This window comes from Panthera uncia, chromosome D4, assembly GCF_023721935.1.
Source record: "Panthera uncia isolate 11264 chromosome D4, Puncia_PCG_1.0, whole genome shotgun sequence".
Lineage (NCBI taxonomy): Eukaryota > Metazoa > Chordata > Mammalia > Carnivora > Felidae > Panthera > Panthera uncia.
Window position 1 is genome coordinate 86,064,615 of NC_064807.1, and position 21,177 is coordinate 86,085,791.

Below are 21,177 nucleotides of genomic sequence, written 5' to 3' on the forward strand. Positions count from 1 at the left end.
GCCCTCTTCCACCTGGACGCACCTGAGGTATTAGCTCAGAGTCCTGGCAGGCAGAAGTAGCTTCGAACTTGAACTTGTCCAAGGCCACCCCTGGTGGGTGCCAGGGGTGTCGGGACTCCTCATTCAGTGCTCGCGTCTCATGTTCTGGCCGAGAGCCCGGCCAGCCCTCTTTAGGAGGGCATCTCTTGATGGAATATTATTCAGCCTTAAGAAGAAGTGGAATTCCAGTTGTACGACAATGTAAATATAGTTAACACTGTAGAACTGCGCTCTTGGAAATGGTGAAGGTGGTAAATTTTGTTCTTCCTTAAAAAATGTTTTTAAGTTTATTGTTAAGAAAGAGAGAGCAAGAGCGTGGGGGAGGGGCACAGAGAGAAGGAGAGAGAGAGCATCCCAAGCAGGGTCTGCACTGTCAGCACAGAGCCCGACGCGGGGCCCGAACTCAGGAACCGTGAGATCATGACCCGATCCAAAATCAAAAGTCAGACGCTTAACTGACTGAGCCACCCAGGCGCCCCCAATTTTGTTGTGTTTTTTTTTTTTTTTTGCCACAAGTAAAAATCTTTTTCATTTGAAAAAATGAAAAATGGGGTGGGGGGATGGAGAGCCACTGTTTACTGAGGGCGGAGTTTCGGTTTGGGACGACGAGAAAGTTCAAGAAAGTTCTGGAGACAGATACACAATAATGTGAACGTACTTAACGCCACTGAATTGGACACTCTGAACGCTGGAGATGGTGCAGTTGTTTGTTTTATGTGCATTTTACCGCAGTAAAAATAAAAAATGAAAATAGAATTTAGAACGTAGGGCAGAATCAGGGGAGCCGTCAGGAGCCTGGGTGCAGACAACAGTCAGGAGAAACGAGGGAGGCCTCGGGGTGGGTTTCGGGAGGACTGCCCGGGATGAGGCCTCAGAGAGGCAGCCGTGGGTGGGGTGTGGTCATCCCAGGGCGACCCTGGGCGCCCCCAGAGCTGATCCAGACCTCAGTCGCTCTAGACCTGGGGTGGAGGATGGGGACCCAGCGGGGAGACCCAGGCAAGGAGTTTGTTGGTGCTCAGCCCATTGAATGCAGGGGGACAGGCTGGGCCTCTACAGAGGTCAACGGAGTAGCTCAGGGAAGCCCCCCCGCAGGGCTGGAGGCTTTTTTCAACTTAAAAAATTTGCCTTTAATGGTTGTAACGTACAAATAACGAACTTGACATCTTAACCCTTGCTAGGGGTGCGGTTCGGTAGTTGTAATTATACGCGTGTCGTTGTATGCCCGTCACCAACATCCACTCCCAGAACTCTGTTCGTCTTAGAAAACTGAGACTCTGTCCCCATTAGATATGCTCTCCCTTCTTTGGTCCAGGGGGTCTTGAAATGATTCTGGGCCCTGAGGGCTCCAGCTCTGGGACGCTGCGGATCCCGGCAACTCGGGAGAGGGATGCTGGCATCTACACCTGCCGAGCTGTCAACGAGATGGGCGATGCCTCTGCAGAAATCCGGCTAGAGGTTGGATGTGAGTATTGCAGCTGGCCCCCACCTGCCCCTCCCCCTTTGCCGCGCCTCTGAGCGGGGAGGAGGGAACTCTACCGTGTAGAACGCCAGTGTGGAATTAGGATCACGTGGATCCAGAGCACGTGGGACCGAGGACACAGTGCCTCTCGTTGTATAACAAATTGCCCCCAAACTTCATGGCTTGAACAGTAAGCATTTATTATCTTGCCGTTCTGGAGGGTCAGGATTTGGGAGTGGCTTGGCTGGTGGCCGTGGCTCAGGGTCTCTCGTGGGCTTGCCGTTAATGCTTCAGCTGGGGCTGCTTCATCTGAAGGCTTGACCGGGGTGGGAGAACCCAGTCTGAATTCACTCATGCGTCTGTTGGCAGGAGGCCTCAGTTCGTTCTCCATGTGGGCTTGTCTAGAAGGCTTCTCCTGACATGGATTCTCATGAGTGAGGTAGCTGAGGGAGGGGGAGAGAGAGAGAGAGAAAGAGAGAGAGAGGGAGAGTGAGAGAAAGGGAGGGAGGGAATCCAACCAGGAAGCTGCAGTCTTTAAAAAAATTTTTTTAAGTGCTTTATTTATTATAATTATTTTTGAGTGTATTTATTTTGAAAGAACTTGCAAGCAGGGGAGGGGCAAAGAGAGAGGGAGAGAGAGAGAGAGAGAGAGAGAATCCTAAGCAGGCCCCGCACTGTCGGTGCAGAGCCCGATGTGGAGCTCAGACTCATGAAACTGTGAGATCGTGACCTGAGCCAAAGTCAAGAGTCGGACGCTTAACCGGCTGAGTCGCCCAGGCGCCCTGAAGTCTTTATAACCAGCCACAGTCGTGGAAGTGACATAGAGTCACTTCTACTGTATTCTGTTGGTCACACCAACCAACCCTTGTGCGCGGTGGGTGGGAGGGGCTGCTCAAGTGTGCAGATACCGGGAGGCAGGGGTCACTGGGACCGTCTTGGAGGCTGCCTGCCACAGAGACAGTTTGGGTCAAGTTCGGGCGTTGTCATTCCTGAGACCTGAAGTCCCGTCTCGTCTCCGTCACGTCTTGCCACCTATGTGCTTTGGTCGAGTCATTGACCCTCAGTTTCCCCCTTTGTAAAACGGGGCTGACCATGCCATGAGGGTTGCTGTGAGCGTCCAAGTGAAATCAGGCATATAAAGCTTAGCACAGAATCTGGCCCATCTTGAGTGCTTGATAAACAGATGCCTGATTATCGCCTTTTTACAGATGGGGAGTCTGTATTCTCCTGTGGCTGGTGCATGGCCTTGGCTGTGACTGCCGTGACGTCTCAGTTCCAGGCCCGGACCCTGAGTCCTGGGGATTGCTTGAAGTTGTGGGCACCGCTCCTTGGCATGCTGAGCCGGGATGGACTGGGCTTTGAGGGGTTCACTGTGGCCACAGTGGGAAAGCCAGGTGCTAGGAATTCTGGGGAAGCACAGAGAATCGGGGATGTGCTTGTCTAGGCTGGGTGGGACGCCCAAGGGGCTCTCCAAGGACGGTGGGGGGCTCTGGGGGGAGAGTAAGCCCTGTGAGTAGGAGGTTCTGGCCCTGAGGAGGACAGTCTCATCCCAGGGTTGGATCCTCCCAGGCTCAGGGCACTCTTGGCCTTCATTTGTTTGTTCCATCATTCATTCCTGTAGCACATGGTCACCAGGTGGCCGGGCCCTGTGCTGGGGACACAATGGCAGGCGAGACTCGGGCTCTTGGTGTCAAGGTCCCAGATGTCAGACAGACAATACACTGAACTTTTGCAGGTGGTATCCACGGGGAGCTGTTGGTGCCCAGAGAAGGGGTCCAACGGACAGTGGGGGCTGGGAAGGCTTCTTGGAGGAGGTGGTGCCTGAGATGAACCCAGAAGCAATCAGTCAGGTGGTGAGCTGGGGAACAGTGTCCCAGGTAAAGGGAACAGCATGTGCAGATCTCCCCACGGCAAGAGAAGCGAGCCAGGGAGTGAGACAGAGCAGGGGGTGAGGGGTGCCCGGGAATCTGCTACCTGCTGTGGGGTCACCGCCAGCCCCAGGCTCCGGGATGCTGTACGAGTGAGAGATACGAAAGGCCTGGGGGCTGGTGGGTTCTGATCAATGCCACTGTCATTGTTAACAGTCAGTAGGTTCCGGGGGAGCAGAGAGGGCGCTCCAGGCAGGGCTGCCCTTGGCACTGTTTCCAAGAGTCATCCTTTGTTTCCTGTCTGATTTCTTTGCAGCACTGCCTTATTTCCTTGGTCCGCTTCCTCTACCTGTCAGATACAGGCCTTAGGGCCATGTCAAGGAGGACATGGGTGGCATCCCAGAGGCAGGCTTCTCGGCCACTGCGCCACTGGTGGCCTTCAACCTTTAGGTCAGGGAAGGGGTGGACGGTGACCCAGCGCCTGTGTGTCTGGGGAGAGCTGGCCTAGCAGCAGCGGGAGGAAATCGAATTTCCTGCCCATCTGGATGGCAGCTGCGGTCCAGCCTTCCTAGCCAGGCCGGCAGAGCCTTCCAGGGCCAGGAACGGCTGGGCACAGTGCCCACCTGCTGCTGTTGAGCTGGGAACTCTCTTCCTGGGGGCGTTTGGGAAGGAGGGAGGCGAGTGCCAATGTCAGTGGACCCACCTGCAAGGCACCTGTGCGTCACCTCTGGACGCGGAAGACTGGAGTCCGAGGTCCGTGTGCAGGCTCCCGTTTGGTCAAGTTATTGACCTCCCTGTGCCCTTCTTTCCCCATCTGTGAAAAGGAGATGATAATCACAGAGCCTTGCCCGTAGGGTCCTTGAGAGATTTGATGAGACAGCGTGCTACGCTCCGGGCTTGAATGGAATAAATACTCAACACGCTTGCCCACGGGGGCCCGGTGAGGCGGCGTGGTTCGTCACACGGCTGGCGAGCGGGGCCCCGCAGCAGGCCATGCCCGCCCCAAGTTCACTGCCCTTTCTGCTCCCTGAGAACAGCCGCTCTGAGCCGTCACCTGCGCCTGCTGGATTCTCATTCAGGATGAGAGGACCCTCCTTCCTCTTCCTGTTCCCGGCCCGTGGTGGCCAGGCAGATGAGTGGGGCGGGGGGGGGGGAGAGCAGGTACTTTGGGGGGTGCAGAGGGCCCGTGGCCAGCCCGGGAGAGCAGGAGAGAAGCGGTGCTGGGATCCGGGGCAGGAGTGGCCAGGGTTCCGGGCGGCTGTCCCGTCGGGCACGGCGGGCACGGACCCGGGGTCTGCGATGCCTCCGGCGACCCAGGATAAGGCTCTGATTTTCATTTCTTTTAAAATGAGAGGGAAGCAAATGGGTACCAACAAAGAGATAAGAAGGAATCCAGCCTGGATAGCGTGTGCCTTTATGTCAATGTGGTCATAAAATATAACCGTTGATATTTTTCCACGAGAGGAAGAGGCCCGTGAGAGTCCTCCTGCGGCCCTGGCTGGTGGGGCTGCGGCTCCGGGCCCAGTTGCAGGACCCTGCCCGGGAGGGGGCTGTGGAGCCCATCCCCCCCAGCCACAGACACCCCGGCATTCCCTCTGAACGCAGGGCAGGGCCCGAGGCCGGCCTCTCCTGTTGCCCACCTTGCCCTGCTGTGTAGCCATTGGACCTAAGACCCTCTGCCTACTCGTGGCCAAAGTCAAGACAGACTGGAGCTCTCCTTCCTGAGCTGGCTCATCCTCACCAGCCCTGCTGCAGGGCTCTGAGCCACGGGAACTAGGGCGGGGGGATGGCACAGGGGACGGGGGTGGGGGGAACGCTGGGTCTGCGCACAATGATAAAGAACCGTGGAACTTTAAGGTATTGGAGCCAGAATAAAAATAGTTACCTCCTTCTGCATGGGGAAACTGAGGCCCCAAGTGCTGAAGGGGTTCATCCACGATGCCCACTGGGGCAGAGGCAGTGCAAGGGCCCAGCGCAGGCTTTGGGCCTTTAGGCCGGTGCCCCCTGCCCTGGTGGCCGAGTAGGAGGAAGGGAAGTCATCACCTCTGCCGTGGTCACTTTGCCGTTAGAATCCATGGGGACCTTTCCCCCCGAAAACCTTCTGGAGGTGGGGAGTGGCCCTGCCGGGCCGAGTTAACCAAACCCCTCAGCCCTTCTGCAGAGGAGGGGAAGCAGGGGGAAGGGGGAGGTGGCCCTCAGGGTGGCTAGACCCTCCTGTCCTTTCCCCCCAACCCAGGCTGCTGGCTGGCATCCTTCAGTGGGGCTGTGCTCTCATCCTGGGTATTCTAGGTTCCCCACCCGGCACTGCGCCCCCACAGACACACGCCGTGTCTCCAGGGAGCCTGGTGGGGCTGCAGTGCCTAATGGTCTCTGGGCATTTGCAGCTCCTGCCCCGAAGCCCGCCTGAGGCCAAGGCAGAAGGGGCCATCCCTCTGGCAGTCGGGGGAGCCAGTTTACGGTCCCTCCCTGGGTTACCGCGGGGGTCACCTGGGAGTCTGTGGGGAGGGGGCCTGGAAGCAGAGGTGGCTGGGCCCCTGGTGAGGCCCTGGGAAGAGCACTGGGTTGGGAGCCCAGCCCCCACCGACATGCTGCAGGACTCAGGGCCGGCCCTGCCCCTGCTCCGGGCCTCAGTTTCCCATGTGCAGAGGAGGTGACCAAAGGACCTCCAGCCCGGGCGTACGAGGATTCTGGGGTCCTGCCTTATTTGGGGGCTCCAGTGAGGAACGGGGTGAGGGGGGTGTGGCTGTGCCCGACGCTGAGTCAGAGTTTTTCCGGGCAGGATCTGAGTCGGGATTTGGCTGCTTTGGGATTCACCCCAAAGAAAGGACAGAAGAGACGGGTGCGGCTCTGGCCGGAGCAAGCGGCCAAGTTGCTCCCGAGGACCCAGGGGGACGCAGGGGTGCGGTGGCTGAGAGCCTGGGCCTCAGCCGCAGCCAGACCTAAGCTCCGAGCCCGCCTCTTCCATCGGCTTGGACCTGTGCCCTTTGCCAGTTTCCTTCATCTCCCTGACCCTCAGCGTCCTCATCTGTAAAGTAGGGTTGTGATGGCATCCACTCCAGGAGCTTGTTAGGGCCGTTGATGAAACTGGTGTTTCTAAAAGCACCGTCACCGTGCCTGTCACTTCGTAGGTGCTCCAGATGCTATGCTCTGTGCATATCATTTGCTGACGATCGTAAGTCGGTTGTCCCTTTCCAGGGGGAAGTTCAGGTCTGGGAGGAGAATGGGGACGAGAGTGTGTTTTGTAATGTCCCAGAGTCGGAAGACCAAGCTGGGCTGTTTGGGGACTAAGGAGGGAGGGGTCAAGAAGCAGGTGCGGCTGGGCGGGGCCGGCGAAGGCAGGTTCTGGGAGTGCCTGTCCCGGAGCTGAGGCTCACCTCTGCCCAGGGGCCAGGGCTCTGCTGGACCAGTGACCCTGTCTGAGGCAAGCCCAGAGCAGAGGCTTTCTGGGATTCTGGCCAGGGCCCAACAAGAAAGAGAGGCGTGCGGGTGGCGTCTGAGGTTGGGTCCAAGACCGTTGGGTCCTCCTTGCAGTAATTTTCCAACTTGTGTTTATATCTCCTTGGAACTTCCCTAATCCCTGGGCCAGGAGGGAAATTTGATGTCATGATTTGGATGGAAATGGGGGTGATTTCTGGAGGGAGGCGGACAGAACAAAGAGGTGGAGGGGTTTCCATGGTGCTGGATGCTACAGGCTAAAAAAAGAAAAGAAAAAAAGGAAAAAAAACAAGGCTTCCTGGTCATGGGTCTGGGGACGGGGACCGGAGGACAGTGCCCGTTAGCTGCGGGGCACGGGGCCTGGACCCATCTGGAGTTGGACTCACTCCTGGCCTACGGAAGGGCAGAAAGGATCACGAGTTTCTGTTTGGGGAAATCACTTATTTTCTCCTGATGATAAACGTCAGACAACGCTTAGAAAAAAGTTTAGCAGAAACGCTACAAGCTATTAACAGTGGTGGCCCTGGGGAAGGGCATGAGCTTGGGGGCGTGGGGAGCAAAAGATTGGGGGGGGAAGTAGATTCTTGCGTATTGTTGGAGTTTTGTTTGACCCAGGTGAGTCCTCGTCGAGGACTGTTGCCCTGGGGTCACGATTAATGTTGAAGGATAAAGTCACCTGATTAATAATAAGCATGTTTTCATTTTGTGGTGGCGTTTCATATACTCATTGCAAAAATTTTGGCAAACAGAGATGTGGAGAAGAGAGTCAAGGTGGCCCGTAATCTCCCCACAGAGTGGGCTCTTTGGGGGTCGGGAAATGGTTGCCCAAGTTCAGGTGCAAGAGGTCCAGGAGGAGGGCGAGGGAGGGGAGGGTCTCCAAGGCGCGGGGCTCCTGTGGCTGGAACTTGATTTGCAGCCCCTCAGAGGTGGGCTTCCCAGGAGGTGTCGCCTCAGGAGCAGGCCAGTTGCCCCCGCCCCCCTGCACGGCCAGGCACAGCGGGGCTCCCGTGACCCCGTGCAGGGGCGTGAGGCGCGGCGGTAGCTTCCTCCTGCCAAAGGCCGCTCCCTCTGCCTCATCCCTAACCCCTCTTCAGGGCCGGATCCTTCCAGGCTCAGGTTGGCCCTAGAGCCCTGGAGATGAGTCAGCCCCAGGTTCACGAGGGCGAGGCCGGGAGAAAGGGAACCTCCCAGCCAGGGGAGGGGGGCAGGCGGCGGGATCAGTCCTCTGGAGGGGCACGTGGGGTTCAGCCACCGGGCATGGCTGACCGGTCACCTCCCTGCAGATGCGCCCCGGCTGATGGAGCTGCCCCGGGATGTCACTGTGGAGCTGGGGAGGAGTGCCCTCCTGGCGTGCCGGGCCATGGGCCGCCCGCCCCCGCTGGTCACCTGGCGCCGTGGAGATGGCCAGCCGCTGGGGCCCAGGCGGGGTGGCAGGACGGGGCAGCCTGATTCGGGAGTGCTGTTCTTTGAAAGTAAGAGACAGGGGCCGGGGGAGGATGGGCGGGGGAGACAGGATGGCTTCTGACACGCCGAGTGCCTCCCCAGGCCGGGTGGCTCGGAGCAGAACGTTGATGCCTGGCATTGGCCATGGGTGAGGCCGACGCGGGCTCGTGTCCTGGCTGGCTGCCTCTGACCAAGTCGCCCCGCTGCTCTGAGCCCCCCACAGCCATGACAACGACAAAACCTACCGCCTGGGTTTAATAACGGGCCGGCCTGAGGGCTTGTCGCGCGGGTCGGATCCCGGGCACTGGGTTGACCACGAATGCCCTCCCAAGGCCTGGCTGCCTCCCCCCAGCCCTCCTCCCTCACCCCTGCAGGGCCGGGCTGTGCCGTGGGCTGCCTGCACCTGGGGGGCCGGAGCGGTGGCGGGTCCCGGCAGTCAGGCCGGCCTCTTTCCGTCCCTCAGGTGTGGCCCCCGAAGACCAGGCCCTGTATCTCTGTGAAGCTCAAAATGTGTTCGGGAAGGTCCGGGCAGAGGCCCGGCTCGTCGTGACCGGACACGGTTCGCTGGTGGATCTGGTGGGGAGGCCGGGCACCCCCAGGGAGGCCCCCTCACTATGGCGGCCCATCCTTTGGGACGGGTGTGGCCGTGCCAGGCTCTCCAAGAGCAGATCTGGATCCCTGCTTCCTGGGCAATGTGCCCCGGGAAGTGTGCCCTTTGACCCTCGAGGATCCCCTATCCACTGGTTCCCTGGGGAGGAGCGGGGGGCAGTGGGGTCTCTGTCCCCGCGACGGCCACCCGCGGGAATCTAATGTGACCCATACCGTCTCCCCTCCCCACAGTCCCACCGCAGATCGCAAGCAGCGCCTCCACTGTCCGGGTGCTGGAGAGGCAGCCGGTGTCCCTGCCCTGCATCATCCTGGCGGGGAGGCCCCTCCCGGAGCGACGCTGGCTCAAGGCCGGGCTGCCGGTGAGCGAGCTCTCTGGGTGCAGGCACCTGCAGTGGTGCCTGGGGGCGGAGGGGACTGTCACGTTCCTCCCTCTGCCTCCACTTTGCTATTTGCTTGGTTTGGAACGTGCTCTTCCTTGCTCCCTCTCTTGCCTGCCTGTTTCCAGAAACTTCTCTGGTAAATGTGCTGATACCATCCGTCACCCTCCCAAGTCCTGCCAAGGTTTCTGTGGCTGCTGGTCCCCACCCCCCGAGAGCCGCAGGAGAATCTTACGCTCCATTAGTGCTGAGGCTGGGGGGCAGGAATTTAGGGGGCACAGAGACAGTGCTTTCTGCCCCCCATTCTGACCGGATGTGCAGTTCAACATCCGCCCTGACTACGTAGCTGGGTACGTGATAGCTGCTTTATCCACTCATATGGATTCGGTTTTCTTTATTTTATTTTTTCTATTTCTCCTCTCGTGGCCACTCCTTTTCTTTTTAACAGTTTTTAAAAAAAATTTTTTTACATGTTTATTTATTTTTGAGAGAGAGAGAGAGAGAGAGAGAGAGCAAGCAGAGGAGGAACGGAGAGGGAGACACAGAATCCGAAGCAGCTCCAGGCTCTGAGCGGTCAGCACAGAGCCCGACGCGGGGCTCGAAGTCACGAACAGCGAGATCATGACCTGAGCTGAAGTCAGATGCTTAGCCCACTGAGCCACCCAGGCGCCCCTGGCCACTCCTTCTTTACCCCTCCCCTTTCCTCAATTCCCGGGCCCTGTCCTCAGACATACTGGGGACCTTGTGCCCTTGAGGGAGCCTTCCTGAGTAGAATCTGATGCTCGGGTTGCAGAAAGAGGGCCCTGGGCCTTGTCGATGCCAGGCCAGTGAGCGGCTGGAGATGTGGGGTCTGTTTCAGCTCCGTGGCCACACCAGAAGGGCGCGTGCCCATAGGGCTGCCCAGTGCCACAAGCAGAAACCCCCTCAAGCTTGCTCGGCCCAAGGGGGCCTGGTACCAAGAGGGCACAGGGGCAGCTCCTAGAGCCGAGTCCCATGTGTGCAGCCAGGCTCACAGGACAGGGACAAGGATGCCGAAAGTGGTGAGGCCTGGTGGTGGAAAGGTTTTAAAAGGACCCCTCACCAAAGAAAGACTGGTTAGACATCTTTATGAAGGTTGCCCCGGGCGCCCTTCTGGAGCAGCTCTCCCTGGTCCCCATGGGGACAGATCTGGGCAGCCACCAGGAGCCACTATCTCTGCTTCTCTCCCTGGGACCACGTCTGATGTGGCCACACCTCTGTTCTGCTCCTGTGGCTCTGTTCTCTCCCTGCAGGAATTTGTCCCTACTCTCTGTCCCTACCTTGGAGCCCCAGCCCCTACTCAGGAAAGGCTCTGGCCCCAGCCCTGTACTCTTGGGAGAGGCTCCCCCCGGCCCACTGGTCCGGCTGGTCGTGGGAGAGTGGGGTCCGAGGTGTGCCCGGGGTCAAGGTCACCTAGCCCCGAGGGTCTGCGGGGGTGGAGGAGTCTCAGGGAAGGGGAGAGAGTTCTCCAAACCCCCGACCTCTCGGTCCGGCTTGCTCCCCACTGGCCTGGTGGGCAGTGTGGTTTCCAGAGCGTTCTCTCTCTCAGCGGGCGCCGCGTGGGGCTGCGGTTCAAGCTGGGGCTTCCTCACCCTCCCCAGCTCCCACCTGGCAGCCGGCATTCGGTCCGAGCAGATGGCAGCCTCCACCTGGACCGGGCGCTGCAGGAGGACGCGGGGAGGTACAGCTGTGTGCTCACCAACACGGCTGGCTCTCAGCACAGGGATGTGGAGTTGGTTGTCCAGGGTGAGTCCTGGGGTGCAGGGTAGGGGTGAGGGATGTGACGGGGTGGGGAGGACGCATGAGGAGAACTTGATCTGCAACACCTGTGTTTAAAAAATCGGGGCGCCTGGGTGGCTCAGTCGGTTGAGTGTCTGACTTTGGCCCACGATCTCACGGTTCGTGGGTTCGGGTCCCGCATCGGGCTCGGTGCTGACCGCTCGGAGCCTGGAGCCCGCTTCGGATTCTGTGTCTCCCTCTCGCTCTCTGCCCCTCCCCCACTCCGTCTCTCCATCTCCCCACAATAAACAAACATCAAAAAAAGTTATTTAAAAAAAATGCACAAATAGGGGCGCCCGGGTGGCTCGGTTGAGCGTCTGACTCTCGATTTTGGCTCGTGATCTCGCAGTCTGTGGGACTGAGCCCTGCGTCGGGCTCCGTGGTGATGGCCAGAGCCTGCTTGGGATTCTCTCCCCCCCTCGGTCTGCCCCTCCCCGACATGTGAGCTTACACACTGTATATGTCATGAGTTACATGTGACATAAATTGTATATAGCTTTGTGTACATTGTATGTAAGTAACTTGTATGTTATATATAAATTCTTTATAGGTCTATATTTGTATCCATCTATCTATGGATTCTTTATATACACATACACAGAAATGTTTAAAAACGAGACCGGGACCACAGCGTATTAGTGTCTTGCAACCTGGGTGTTTGTTTTGACGATAGATTATGATCTTATGATCGTATCCTGCGAATAAATAGAGGGCTCAGTTGAAGACGACGTGTCCTCTGTTTGGATGAGCCGGGAGCAGCTCACCTGCCCCCTCACGTCCGCCTTCTCACCAGCCCGAACACCCTGGGGGGGGGACGGTTGGCGCTCTACCTTTGCCCACACGCCCTATCCCTTCCTTAGGATAAACCCATTAATGTAGAATTGAGTTTTGACTGACAGAGACTGCCCATTTTTAGGGCTTTTAGTGTATTTTACCCAATTAACGCTCCCACGCACAGTGCTGGAGAGTCCCTGTTCCCTTTACCCGCCCATCCAGGTGCCACCGTTCTTTTTTTTTTTTTTTTAATGTTTGCTTATTTTTGAGAGAGAGAGAGAGAGAGAGAGAGAGAGCGTGCTCGAGAGAGAGTGGAGGAGGGGTAGAGAGAGATGGGGAGACAGAGGATCCGAGCCGGTGCTGACAGCAGATGTGGGGCCCCCGAACTTATGAACCGTGAGATCATGACCCGAGCCCAAGTCAGACGCTCAACCGACTGAGCCCCCCCAGGCGCCCCACGACCCTTCCTTGGAACCTAAGACGAGAGGCTTAAACTAAGTTTGGCTACATTTTGTCATTTACCAAGTATGTTAATAATAATCCTCCTTTTTTTTTTTTTCCTCCCATTTGTTTTATAAAACCCCCCAAGAGTGAGCGGGAAGAACACACTGTTCCCATTTTCTAGAGGAAAACCAAAGTTCAGAAGGAGGCAGGGTCTAGAGCGCTGTCTTGCCTCCACGTCACCCCAACGAGTAGCAGTGATCAAAGCCTGGGCGTGTGCCCCGGGCCACACCTCTGCCAGGTTCTGTGTAGGTTCCGCTGAATTTTCATAACTGCCCGAGACGTGGGGTTTAAAAGACTCCCCGTTCCGACGTTACGCCGAGGCCCGGAGAGGCGAGTAACTCCGCAGGATCTCAGGCGCCTCGTCCGTCCGTGGGGCTGGTGCTGGACGCGACCAAGCTCGTCCTCTTGGCTCCCTTCGTTTCCAATTCAACAGTAGTAATCGCCTGGCGGGCTTGGGCCACCTGGGAGGATCTAGAAGGGCATTTTCCTCCCTAACGGGTGGGTCTCAGTGTTACTGGCAGAGCCCTTGGCTTCTGGCTTCCCCTCCCGTCTTGTCCAAGCCCGGTCTCTCCCCGCCCCTGCACATCTGGACGGTGCCCAGAATGGATTTGGCACTTGTTTCCAGTTCACTGTGTTCTGTGAATACTATTTTCTGCCATTTCTCATCTGTCCATCCCTGGAGAGTGGGCAGGCAGGGAATTGGGGTTAATGAGCTGTTTTGCTGATGAAGGAATCTGGGTACCAAAAGATTAAGTGGTTTACCCAAAGTCCCCGAGCAAAGAAAGGGCACAGCTGGCCCCGGGCACAGGCGGCCCTCTGTCCGGGGCGTGAATTCATAAAGGTGGTGTCGCACCATGCCCCTTGTGTCCTTTTGTGGAAATAGTTTTTTTGTTTGTTTCTTAAATTCTGATAAAATATACATAAAACTTACCATTTTAACCATGTCAAAGCCTCCAGTTTAAGCATGTTCGTAGGGCGGCCGTCACTACTGTCTGTCCCCAGAATTTTTTCATCATCTCAACGTGAAGCCCTCTGCCCCACTGAACACCAGCTCCCCATTTCCCTCTTGCCCAGCCCCTGGCAACCACCATTCTGCCCTGTGGCTCAGAAATCGCCTGTTCTAGAGACGTCGTGTAAGTGGAATCACACAGCATTTGTTCTTCTGTGTCTGGTTAATTGCATTTCGCGTAATGTTTTCAGGGTCCATCCGTGTTATAGTATGTATCACACTCTGACTCCTTTTTATTTATTTATTTTTAATTTTTTATGTTGTTTGTTTTTTATTTCGGAGTGAGGGAGCGAGGGAGCGGGGGCAGAGGGTGGGAGAGAAAATCCCAAGCAGGCTCCACACTCAGCCTGGAGCCCGATGCGGGGCTCGATCCCATGACCCTGGGATCATGACCTGAGCCAAAATCGAGAGTCAGACGCTCAACCAACTGAGCCACCCAGGAGTCCCAGACTTTTACTCCTTTTTAAAGATTTTTTTTTTTTAATGTTTATTTTTGAGAGACAGAGCACGCAAGTGAGGGAGGGGCAGAGAGAGAGAGAGAGAGAGAGAGAGAGAGAGAGAGAGAGAATCCAAAGCAGGCTCTGGGCTGCCAGCGCCAAGCCCAATGTGGTGCTCAAACCCACCAACTGTGAGATCATGACCTGAACTGAAGTCGGATGTCCAACCAGCTGAGCCACCCAGGCGCCCCTACTGATGAATAATATTTTCTACGTACGCCCCACATTTTGTTTTTCTGTCCTCCAGTTGATAGATATTTGGATTGTTTTCAATTTAAAAAATTGGTTTGTTTTGGAAAGTGCCCCCTAGAATCCAGCCCGTGGCCACCCACCATGTCACCAATGAAGGGGTTCCAGCCTCCCTCCCCTGCGTGGCCTCGGGGGTCCCCACCCCTGCCATCACCTGGACCAAGGTAGGAGGAGCCTCTTATGCTAAGGGTACCCAGAGGGGTGGGCCCAGTGCATCATGGGGTGGGGGGATTATGCAAATCGCCATGCGGTGTGGGCTTTGCTGACGTCACCCCCAACTCTCCTGCAGGAAACCAATGCCCTGGCCTCCACGGGTCCCCACTACAACGTGAGCAAGGATGGCACCCTGGTCATCGCCCGGCCATCTGCCCGGGATGCAGGAGCCTATGTCTGCACGGCCACCAACGCGGTGGGCTTCTCCAGCCAGGAGATGCGGCTTTCTGTCAACAGTGAGTGGTGGCCACCCCCTGTCCTGGGAGAGGGGCTTGGCAGGCATGGAGGCAGGGGCATGGACGAGCTGACCTTACCTGGACCTTCCTTGTCCCCTGCCTCGAAATTCTTCCCATCTGAAGGGCACATGGACCAAAGCTGCCCTCCTCCAGCTCACTGTCCTCAGCAGTGTGCACATGCTCTAAGAGTGGGTCCAGTTCAGCCCTCTGTGAGCGGAGGGTGGGAAGCCATCACGTTAACAAGCCTCGGAAAAACACAGGCCCTACACTGGACCCCTGCCACCTGGGCAGCCCCCTTGCCCGCCACTGTCCCCGGGTCTCTGTGCCCCAGACCCTCTGGCCTCCATTCAGTTTCTTAAATGGGCCTTCCTGCCTCAGGACCTTTGAACGAACAGTTCCTTCTTTGGAATCCCCTTCCCCCTCCTGGGCCAGCTGACTTCTCCCATTGGTCAGGTATCTGCTCTCTGACTCCTCAGACTGAGTCAAGTCGCTTTGCTGTAGACTCTCTGGAATGTCCCCTTTGTAACTATGATTAGATAGTTAATTGTGTGTTGAGTTGTTCGGTAGCAGTGTTCCCTGTGGGCCCTAATGCCGGGAGGACGGGGGCAGGATCTGTCTCCTTTGCTGCTCCTTCCCCAAATCCACACAGAGCTGGGCACTCAGGAACCACCTGGAATGAAGGAGCAAATGTACAGCCAAGTTTTTCTAGACATACTCTTACAACCAGTATTTTTATACCACAAAAAAAAAATTTTTATTAGGGGGAGATTTTCTCTCTAAATGAATGTATAAGGGAATGCGTGAGGTCTTATGTGAGACAGAGAGAGATCATGAGCAGGGGAGGGGCAGAGAGAGAGGGAGACACAGAATCTGAAACAGGCTCCAGGCTCCGAGCCGTCAGCACAGAGCCCGACGCGGGGCTTGAACCCACAAACCGTGAGATGGTGACCCGAACCACAGTCAGACACTTAACAGACTGAGCCACCCGGGCGCCCCATCTAGCTTAATTATTATTGCTGAGACATGTCCTGGTATATCAGTGTATGAGCAGCTGGCTAGAAATGTAGGGGAGCATAAGGGAGGAGGGGGACGGGGTAAGCTCTGTCATTAGGAGCCTTGAACTTGATACGAGAAAGAGGTGATGTGCACGGATTGGTATAAACCCCCGATCGGAGTTTGAGAAGGCCAGAGGGACGTTGTGCATCATCTGGTGGTTAATATCCTGAGAATGACTGGGGTGAACCCTGGGGGAGAAGGGGGACAGAGAAGATAAGGACAGAACCTGCCGGAATGTCCCCGGGGAAGGGACAGCCGGGGGAGGAGAAGCTAGAGGGTAGTAGACGTTGGGGCAGGAGTGAGCATGTCAGGGTCATCAAAGCAAGCCGAGCTTCCAGAGGGAGGGTGCTGGTGGAGAGGTGGAGGCCGGGACTGGGGGGGCCATGGGGTCTGGGGCCACCCCCACATCTCCACTCTCTCCTTAGAGCCGAGCCCACCCACTTTCTGCACCCCCCAGGGTGGGGGTAGCACCTCCATTTCCTGGGGCGGCCGTCCTGGTCCCCTTTGGCCTCTGTGCCACGGCTTCCTGTCTGTCTCACAGTCCCTGTGTGCTTCTGCCCACAGCTAAGCCCAGGATCCGTGGGAATGGGTCACGTGATGCAGATGAGCCTCTGAGAGTCACGGCCAAGGCTGGCGATGAGGTGACCCTGGACTGCGAGGCCCAGGGCTCCCCACCCCCACTCGTCACCTGGACCAAGGACCTCCACCCTGTGCCCTCCGTCACCGACAGGTAACCCGATCCGATGCCCTTGGTCCTGGAGATGGGCGGAGCTTGGGGTTTGAGGAAACTGGCCTCGAGGTGGCCAGCGACCCGGCCAGTGTCTGGGACCCTGTGGACTCTCCCAGGGTCGGGCGCAGATTCGACTTCACACGTAGCACTTTTGTCCACGGGCCCCCTGAAGCCTGTCAGGGGACCCCTGAGAGAGAGAGCACAGGTGCCCAGGGTGAGACCCTTCGGAAGTTCACGTGCCCGGAGCCTCGTGCACCGGCCGCTGGGTGCTACGTGCGGAATCTCCTTTCAAATCTGCGTGGCAGCCCTTGTTGTCCGAGCCGACTGAGGCTCAGCGAGGGGGGGGGGGGTGGACTACTTGTGGTCACCCAGCTAGGAAAGAGCCACCCCCCAGTTGGACGGCGCCCCAACGTTGTCACGTGCAACGTCCCCATCTGCTCCTCAGACCAGATGTCTGGTGGCCGGGCTCTCTGACTCAGCTTCTCTCCCACCATCAGGGATGCTGGGATTGGGCACAGAGGGAGGCCGTACCCCCCCCCCACCCCCACCCCAGGCAGGGCTGTGGGAGACGGTGGTTCCAGACAAGAAGGGTCTCGAGACTCCCGGGGCTCTTGACTTTTGAGCCCAGGGCGGGGGAGGCTCCGGCCAGTGACATCAGTCCTGGCAAGGTCTTTGAGAAGTTCCAGACCCAGAAGGTCTCACCGCAACCCCCCCCACCCCCCTAACACCCACACGTGTGTCTGTGCATCTCAGAACATCTGTTGGGTGAGCCCTTCCAAACTGTGGAGCCCGCACCCCTGAAGGCGGCCGGGGTCCCGGGCCTGGGCAGGGTCTGCAGTGCCCCCACCCCCACGCCCTGTCGGTGTCCCCGCAGCTGCGTGTGTCCTGGGAACCGGGGGTGGGAGGCCGGGGGAGCCTACCGCTCTCCCCACAAAGCCTGGTGTTAACTCCTGTGCGGAGGCGACGGCCGGCTGGGTGCTTGTTTCTTTATGGCTCATTACGGAGACGAGGAAACACACAGCTCTCACTTGTTCACCCCTCCTTGTCGTGATGTGTTAATAGATCAACCGGGAGCCATAAATTGTGGGAGCTGCTTGTGGAATCTGGAGTCCTGTTCTGTTCCCCTCCGCTTCTTGCTGGCGTTCTCCAGAGATTTACGAGATTCTGGGAGTTTATCTCAGTTAGGAGTTTATCTAAGGTGGGGGGGGGGCGGGGCCGGGCGAGGAGCTTAGACCCCGGAGTTCGTCCCACCTGGCGGGCATCATCCCACCTGGCTGGGGGTCCCAGCTGCTGTCGTGTGGCCTCAGGTGGCTGCCGGCTCCCCCCGGCCTGTTTTTCACCTGCACGGCGGATGTTGGTTAAATAGTGCTCACTACTTCGTGCGATGCAGCGAGGGATGCGCAGTGTTTAGCGGATGCACGGGCAGGGGAGGGGAAGAGAGAAAGAAAGGGTGAAGCCCCAGCAGGCCCCATGCGCAGCGAGGAGCCGGACGCGGGGCTTGATCCCGCGAACGGGGAGATCATGACCTGAGCCAAAATCGCGATGCAGATGCTTAACCGGCTGAGCCCCCCGGGCGCCCCGCATTCTCACCTACTGTTTAAAATATATAAGCTTTATCGAGATACGATTCACACACAGGACAGTTCGGGTTTGGGGATATTCGGGAGGGTGCGGCCATACCACAGCCACGTTTAGGACAATGCCATCACCCCGCCCCTAAACCCCACACTCCTTGGCAGCTGCCTCCATTCCTGCCCCTTCCCCCCTCCGGCCCATGTCAACCCCTCATCTGCTTTCTGTTTCGGGACTTAACCTATTCTGGACGTTTCGTAGAAGTGGGATCGTGTGATATGTGGCTTTGGGGGTCTGGTTCCTTGCACTCGACACGTTTTTGAGGCCCATCCATGTTGCAGCACGGAGCAGGGCTTCATTCTCTTTTGCGGCTGAATGATGCTCCTTTGTGTGGAAAGACCACCTTCTGTCTGTCCATCCGCCTGTTGATGGACGTTTCTGTTGTTGCCGTGCCGGCCAGGGGGAGTGACCTCGGCAAGTTCGATTGCATTGCAGCTTCGTCCGCAGGCTCTCTGGGTCCCCCTGGCTCTTTGGGCCTCCCTGCGGCTCCCACAACCTCCCCCCCGCAGAACTGAGCTTTGCTCGCAGACGCACAGCTGCCCTTAGTCATACGACCATCCTCCGGCCAGAAAACGGAGATTTAAAAACCCCCTGGAAACAGGCACCGAGCGAGCCGAGCATGGCAGTGCAGGGCGGGGAGGGAGCTGCTGTCTGTCCGCTCCTTCTCCCTCCTCCCCTCCCCTCTTCCTTCTGTCCTCAAGGATGAAAAGCCAGCATTTGCTCTGTGGTTGCCCTGGGCCCGTCTTTCCTGACCCTGGGTGACGCGGGCCAGGGGCTCTCAGCCTTGGCTGTGGTTAGGGTCGCCGGCAGAGCTCCAATGCTGGTGTTTCCTCAAAGTTCCCTGGTAGCTCCGTGGGGGGGGGGGTCCCCACGATGTGGGTGAGTCTCAGAGGCCCCCTCCATTTCTCTGTGGTCAGGGTGGCCCCCCTGGAGGTGGCTGCATGGAGCGTCACCATACCCAGTGCACTGAGGAGGAGACACAGAACATGGGGTGTGGAAAACTGGGATCCTGACCTTCTGAGTCCCAGGGCTGGGTCCTGACACACACACACACATAGGGACACACACACAGACAAGTCTACAAACGTAGACGCATTTACATCAGGCTTCTGGGCCAACGTTAGGCAGGCCACTGCTCTCTCTGCGGGGTCTAGAGAATATTCCGGGCTCCTCTGTGCTCTGAGTCAGTACGTCCTAACAGAAAGAGAACGGTACGAGCTCGAGTGGCACTGAACTCTAAATCACTCACCTGTGTCCACAACCCTGTCCAAGTTGTTCATGTAGGTGCTTTTCTAGAATTAAACTTAGTGCACCTTCTGTTATGCCTTTATCATTGACATTCCCCCCCCTCCCCCCATTTACCCATTTTCTTGATTCATCCTGGCCCTTATCACTTGCTTTTCGTTTAAAGGGCAAAAGAACATTCCAGGGCGCTCAGCTCTCATGGTTGCTAAGCTGTTCCTCTGTTTGGGGCCATAGGCTCCATTGCCAGCTTTCAGCGGTAATAAATGGGCTGTTGGGACATCATCCCACAAACGCTTCTCTTTATCTTCTGGGTCATTTCCTTGGGGTATAGTCCCCAAAGCAAACAACCGAGTCCTGGGGTGGGAATGGTCATCGGGTGCTTCTTACCCTGTGAGGCCTGCTGTTTGTGAAAAGACCATCCGGCTCGTGATTCAGAACTGCAGTCGGCAGGATTCGCGAGCCATCTCGCGTGCGCAGCCCCGCGCCGCAGCGGCGGCAGAGAGAAAAGGCTCTCGGAGAGAGACGGGGCTCTGGCTGTGCGTGACATCACGCGGCAAGAGACCTGGGATCCCATCCCAGCCTTGTCCCCACCTCGTTGAGTGAACGTGAGCGAGACCCTTCCCCGCTCTGGGCCTCAGTCTTCCCGTCTGAGAAATGAAAGGGCCGGGCGGAGAGCTCACGGCAGACGATGGTGGCCAGACGGCTCCTAGTGGCTCTGGTCCCATGATTCAGCCCCAGGATGCTGGGGCGAGGCCGTGTTGCCGGGCAACAGTGTTTGTTTGTGGTTCTGATGTGTAGCTGGGACAGCTGTGAGTGCTCTTGGCTCGGGCTCCAGCTTTCCAGCTCCGGGGGCAGCGGGCCAGGGTCCCCCACCGGGCCAATCCAGACGCATCTGGGGGAGGAGGGGGGCAAGCCGGCGGGGAGGGGACAGTGAGCGGATGGAGCATCCCCGGGATGCTGCGGGACGGTTGGCGCGCCCACCCGCCTCTCTGGGCCCACTTGGCCCCGAGTGGAGAAGCGGGCTGCCAGCGGGGTTCTGGTGCTCCTGGAGAAAAGCTGCCTCCTCACCGGGAGCCGGTGGCGTGGTGGCGACGCCCCGGTGCCCTCCTGTGGGGTCTTTACCTTGGTGGATCCTCACCGTTTGTGCCGCTCCCTGGCCTGGCAAGGGGTCTTATTAGCTTATGGCCAGCAGCTTTCATTCTGGAGAACAGTCAGGGGAAGTAAGTTTCAGAACCGAACATTCTAGAGCACCGTGGCGGCTGGCAGCACGGGCGCAGCGTCCAAAGTCAAGTCCGCGTTCCGCCCGAAACGGGGGCAGCAGGATGGGCACCACGGGACCCGGCCAGAGGGGCTGAGTGTAGACAAGCCACCCGGACTCTGAGCAGCCTGGAGATGAGAGTATTTTCTCTGCCCCTGCGGCAGCCAGCGCACCCGGAACCCCGCGGCTCTTTGTCGAATGAATGAATGAATGAATGAGTGAGCAAGCAGCTGGCTGAGCTGGGCTCCATGCAACTCAGAGCAGAGCAAGGGTCAGGGAGGGCTTCCTGGAGGGGCTGGAGCATGTGCTGCCTTGAAGGGGGTCTGGAGGGCAGGAGGGTGTGCCCTTGAGACCATGGGGGGACACAGTGTGAGCAGAGGTGGGAAAGGGCGCGTACGCGTGTGTGTGTGTGTATGTGTGTGTGTGTGTGTGTGTGTGTGTGTGTGTGTACATCTGGGATTTGCCATCACATTTTTATCGAGCACCTACTGGGGGCCAGGGGCTGTGTTAAGGGCTGGGGACAGGGCAGGAACCCGGCCCCTCCTCTTCTAGAAGCGTCAACCTTGACAGGTGATCACAGGTGTGATGGCTGCCGTAATGGCTCCAGGGTCGGGTCACCGGAGGCAGGGCATCTCCCGGGGCAGGAGGGGCGGCTTCCCTGAACCATGTGTGAACCTCGCAGCTGCAGCCATCTGCGAAGGCTCGAGCCCGATGCGTGTCATAAACAGGAAATTCCCGGGGCGCCTG

The 21,177-nt window shown here is 57.9% G+C and overlaps 1 protein-coding gene across 1 annotated transcript in view; it reads left to right on the top strand.

The window, feature by feature from the left end:
- The window catches only part of HMCN2 (hemicentin 2), a 143,174-nt gene that overhangs the window by 43,585 nt on the left and 78,412 nt on the right, over nt 1-21,177 (top strand). Inside the window, exons 15-22 of the mRNA XM_049630227.1 lie at nt 1,352-1,501; nt 8,085-8,273; nt 8,708-8,803; nt 9,085-9,212; nt 10,850-10,994; nt 14,112-14,224; nt 14,350-14,509; nt 16,130-16,295. Coding sequence (XP_049486184.1) covers nt 1,352-1,501; nt 8,085-8,273; nt 8,708-8,803; nt 9,085-9,212; nt 10,850-10,994; nt 14,112-14,224; nt 14,350-14,509; nt 16,130-16,295 — 1,147 coding nt within the window. The remainder of the gene's footprint in view (nt 1-1,351; nt 1,502-8,084; nt 8,274-8,707; nt 8,804-9,084; nt 9,213-10,849; nt 10,995-14,111; nt 14,225-14,349; nt 14,510-16,129; nt 16,296-21,177) is intronic.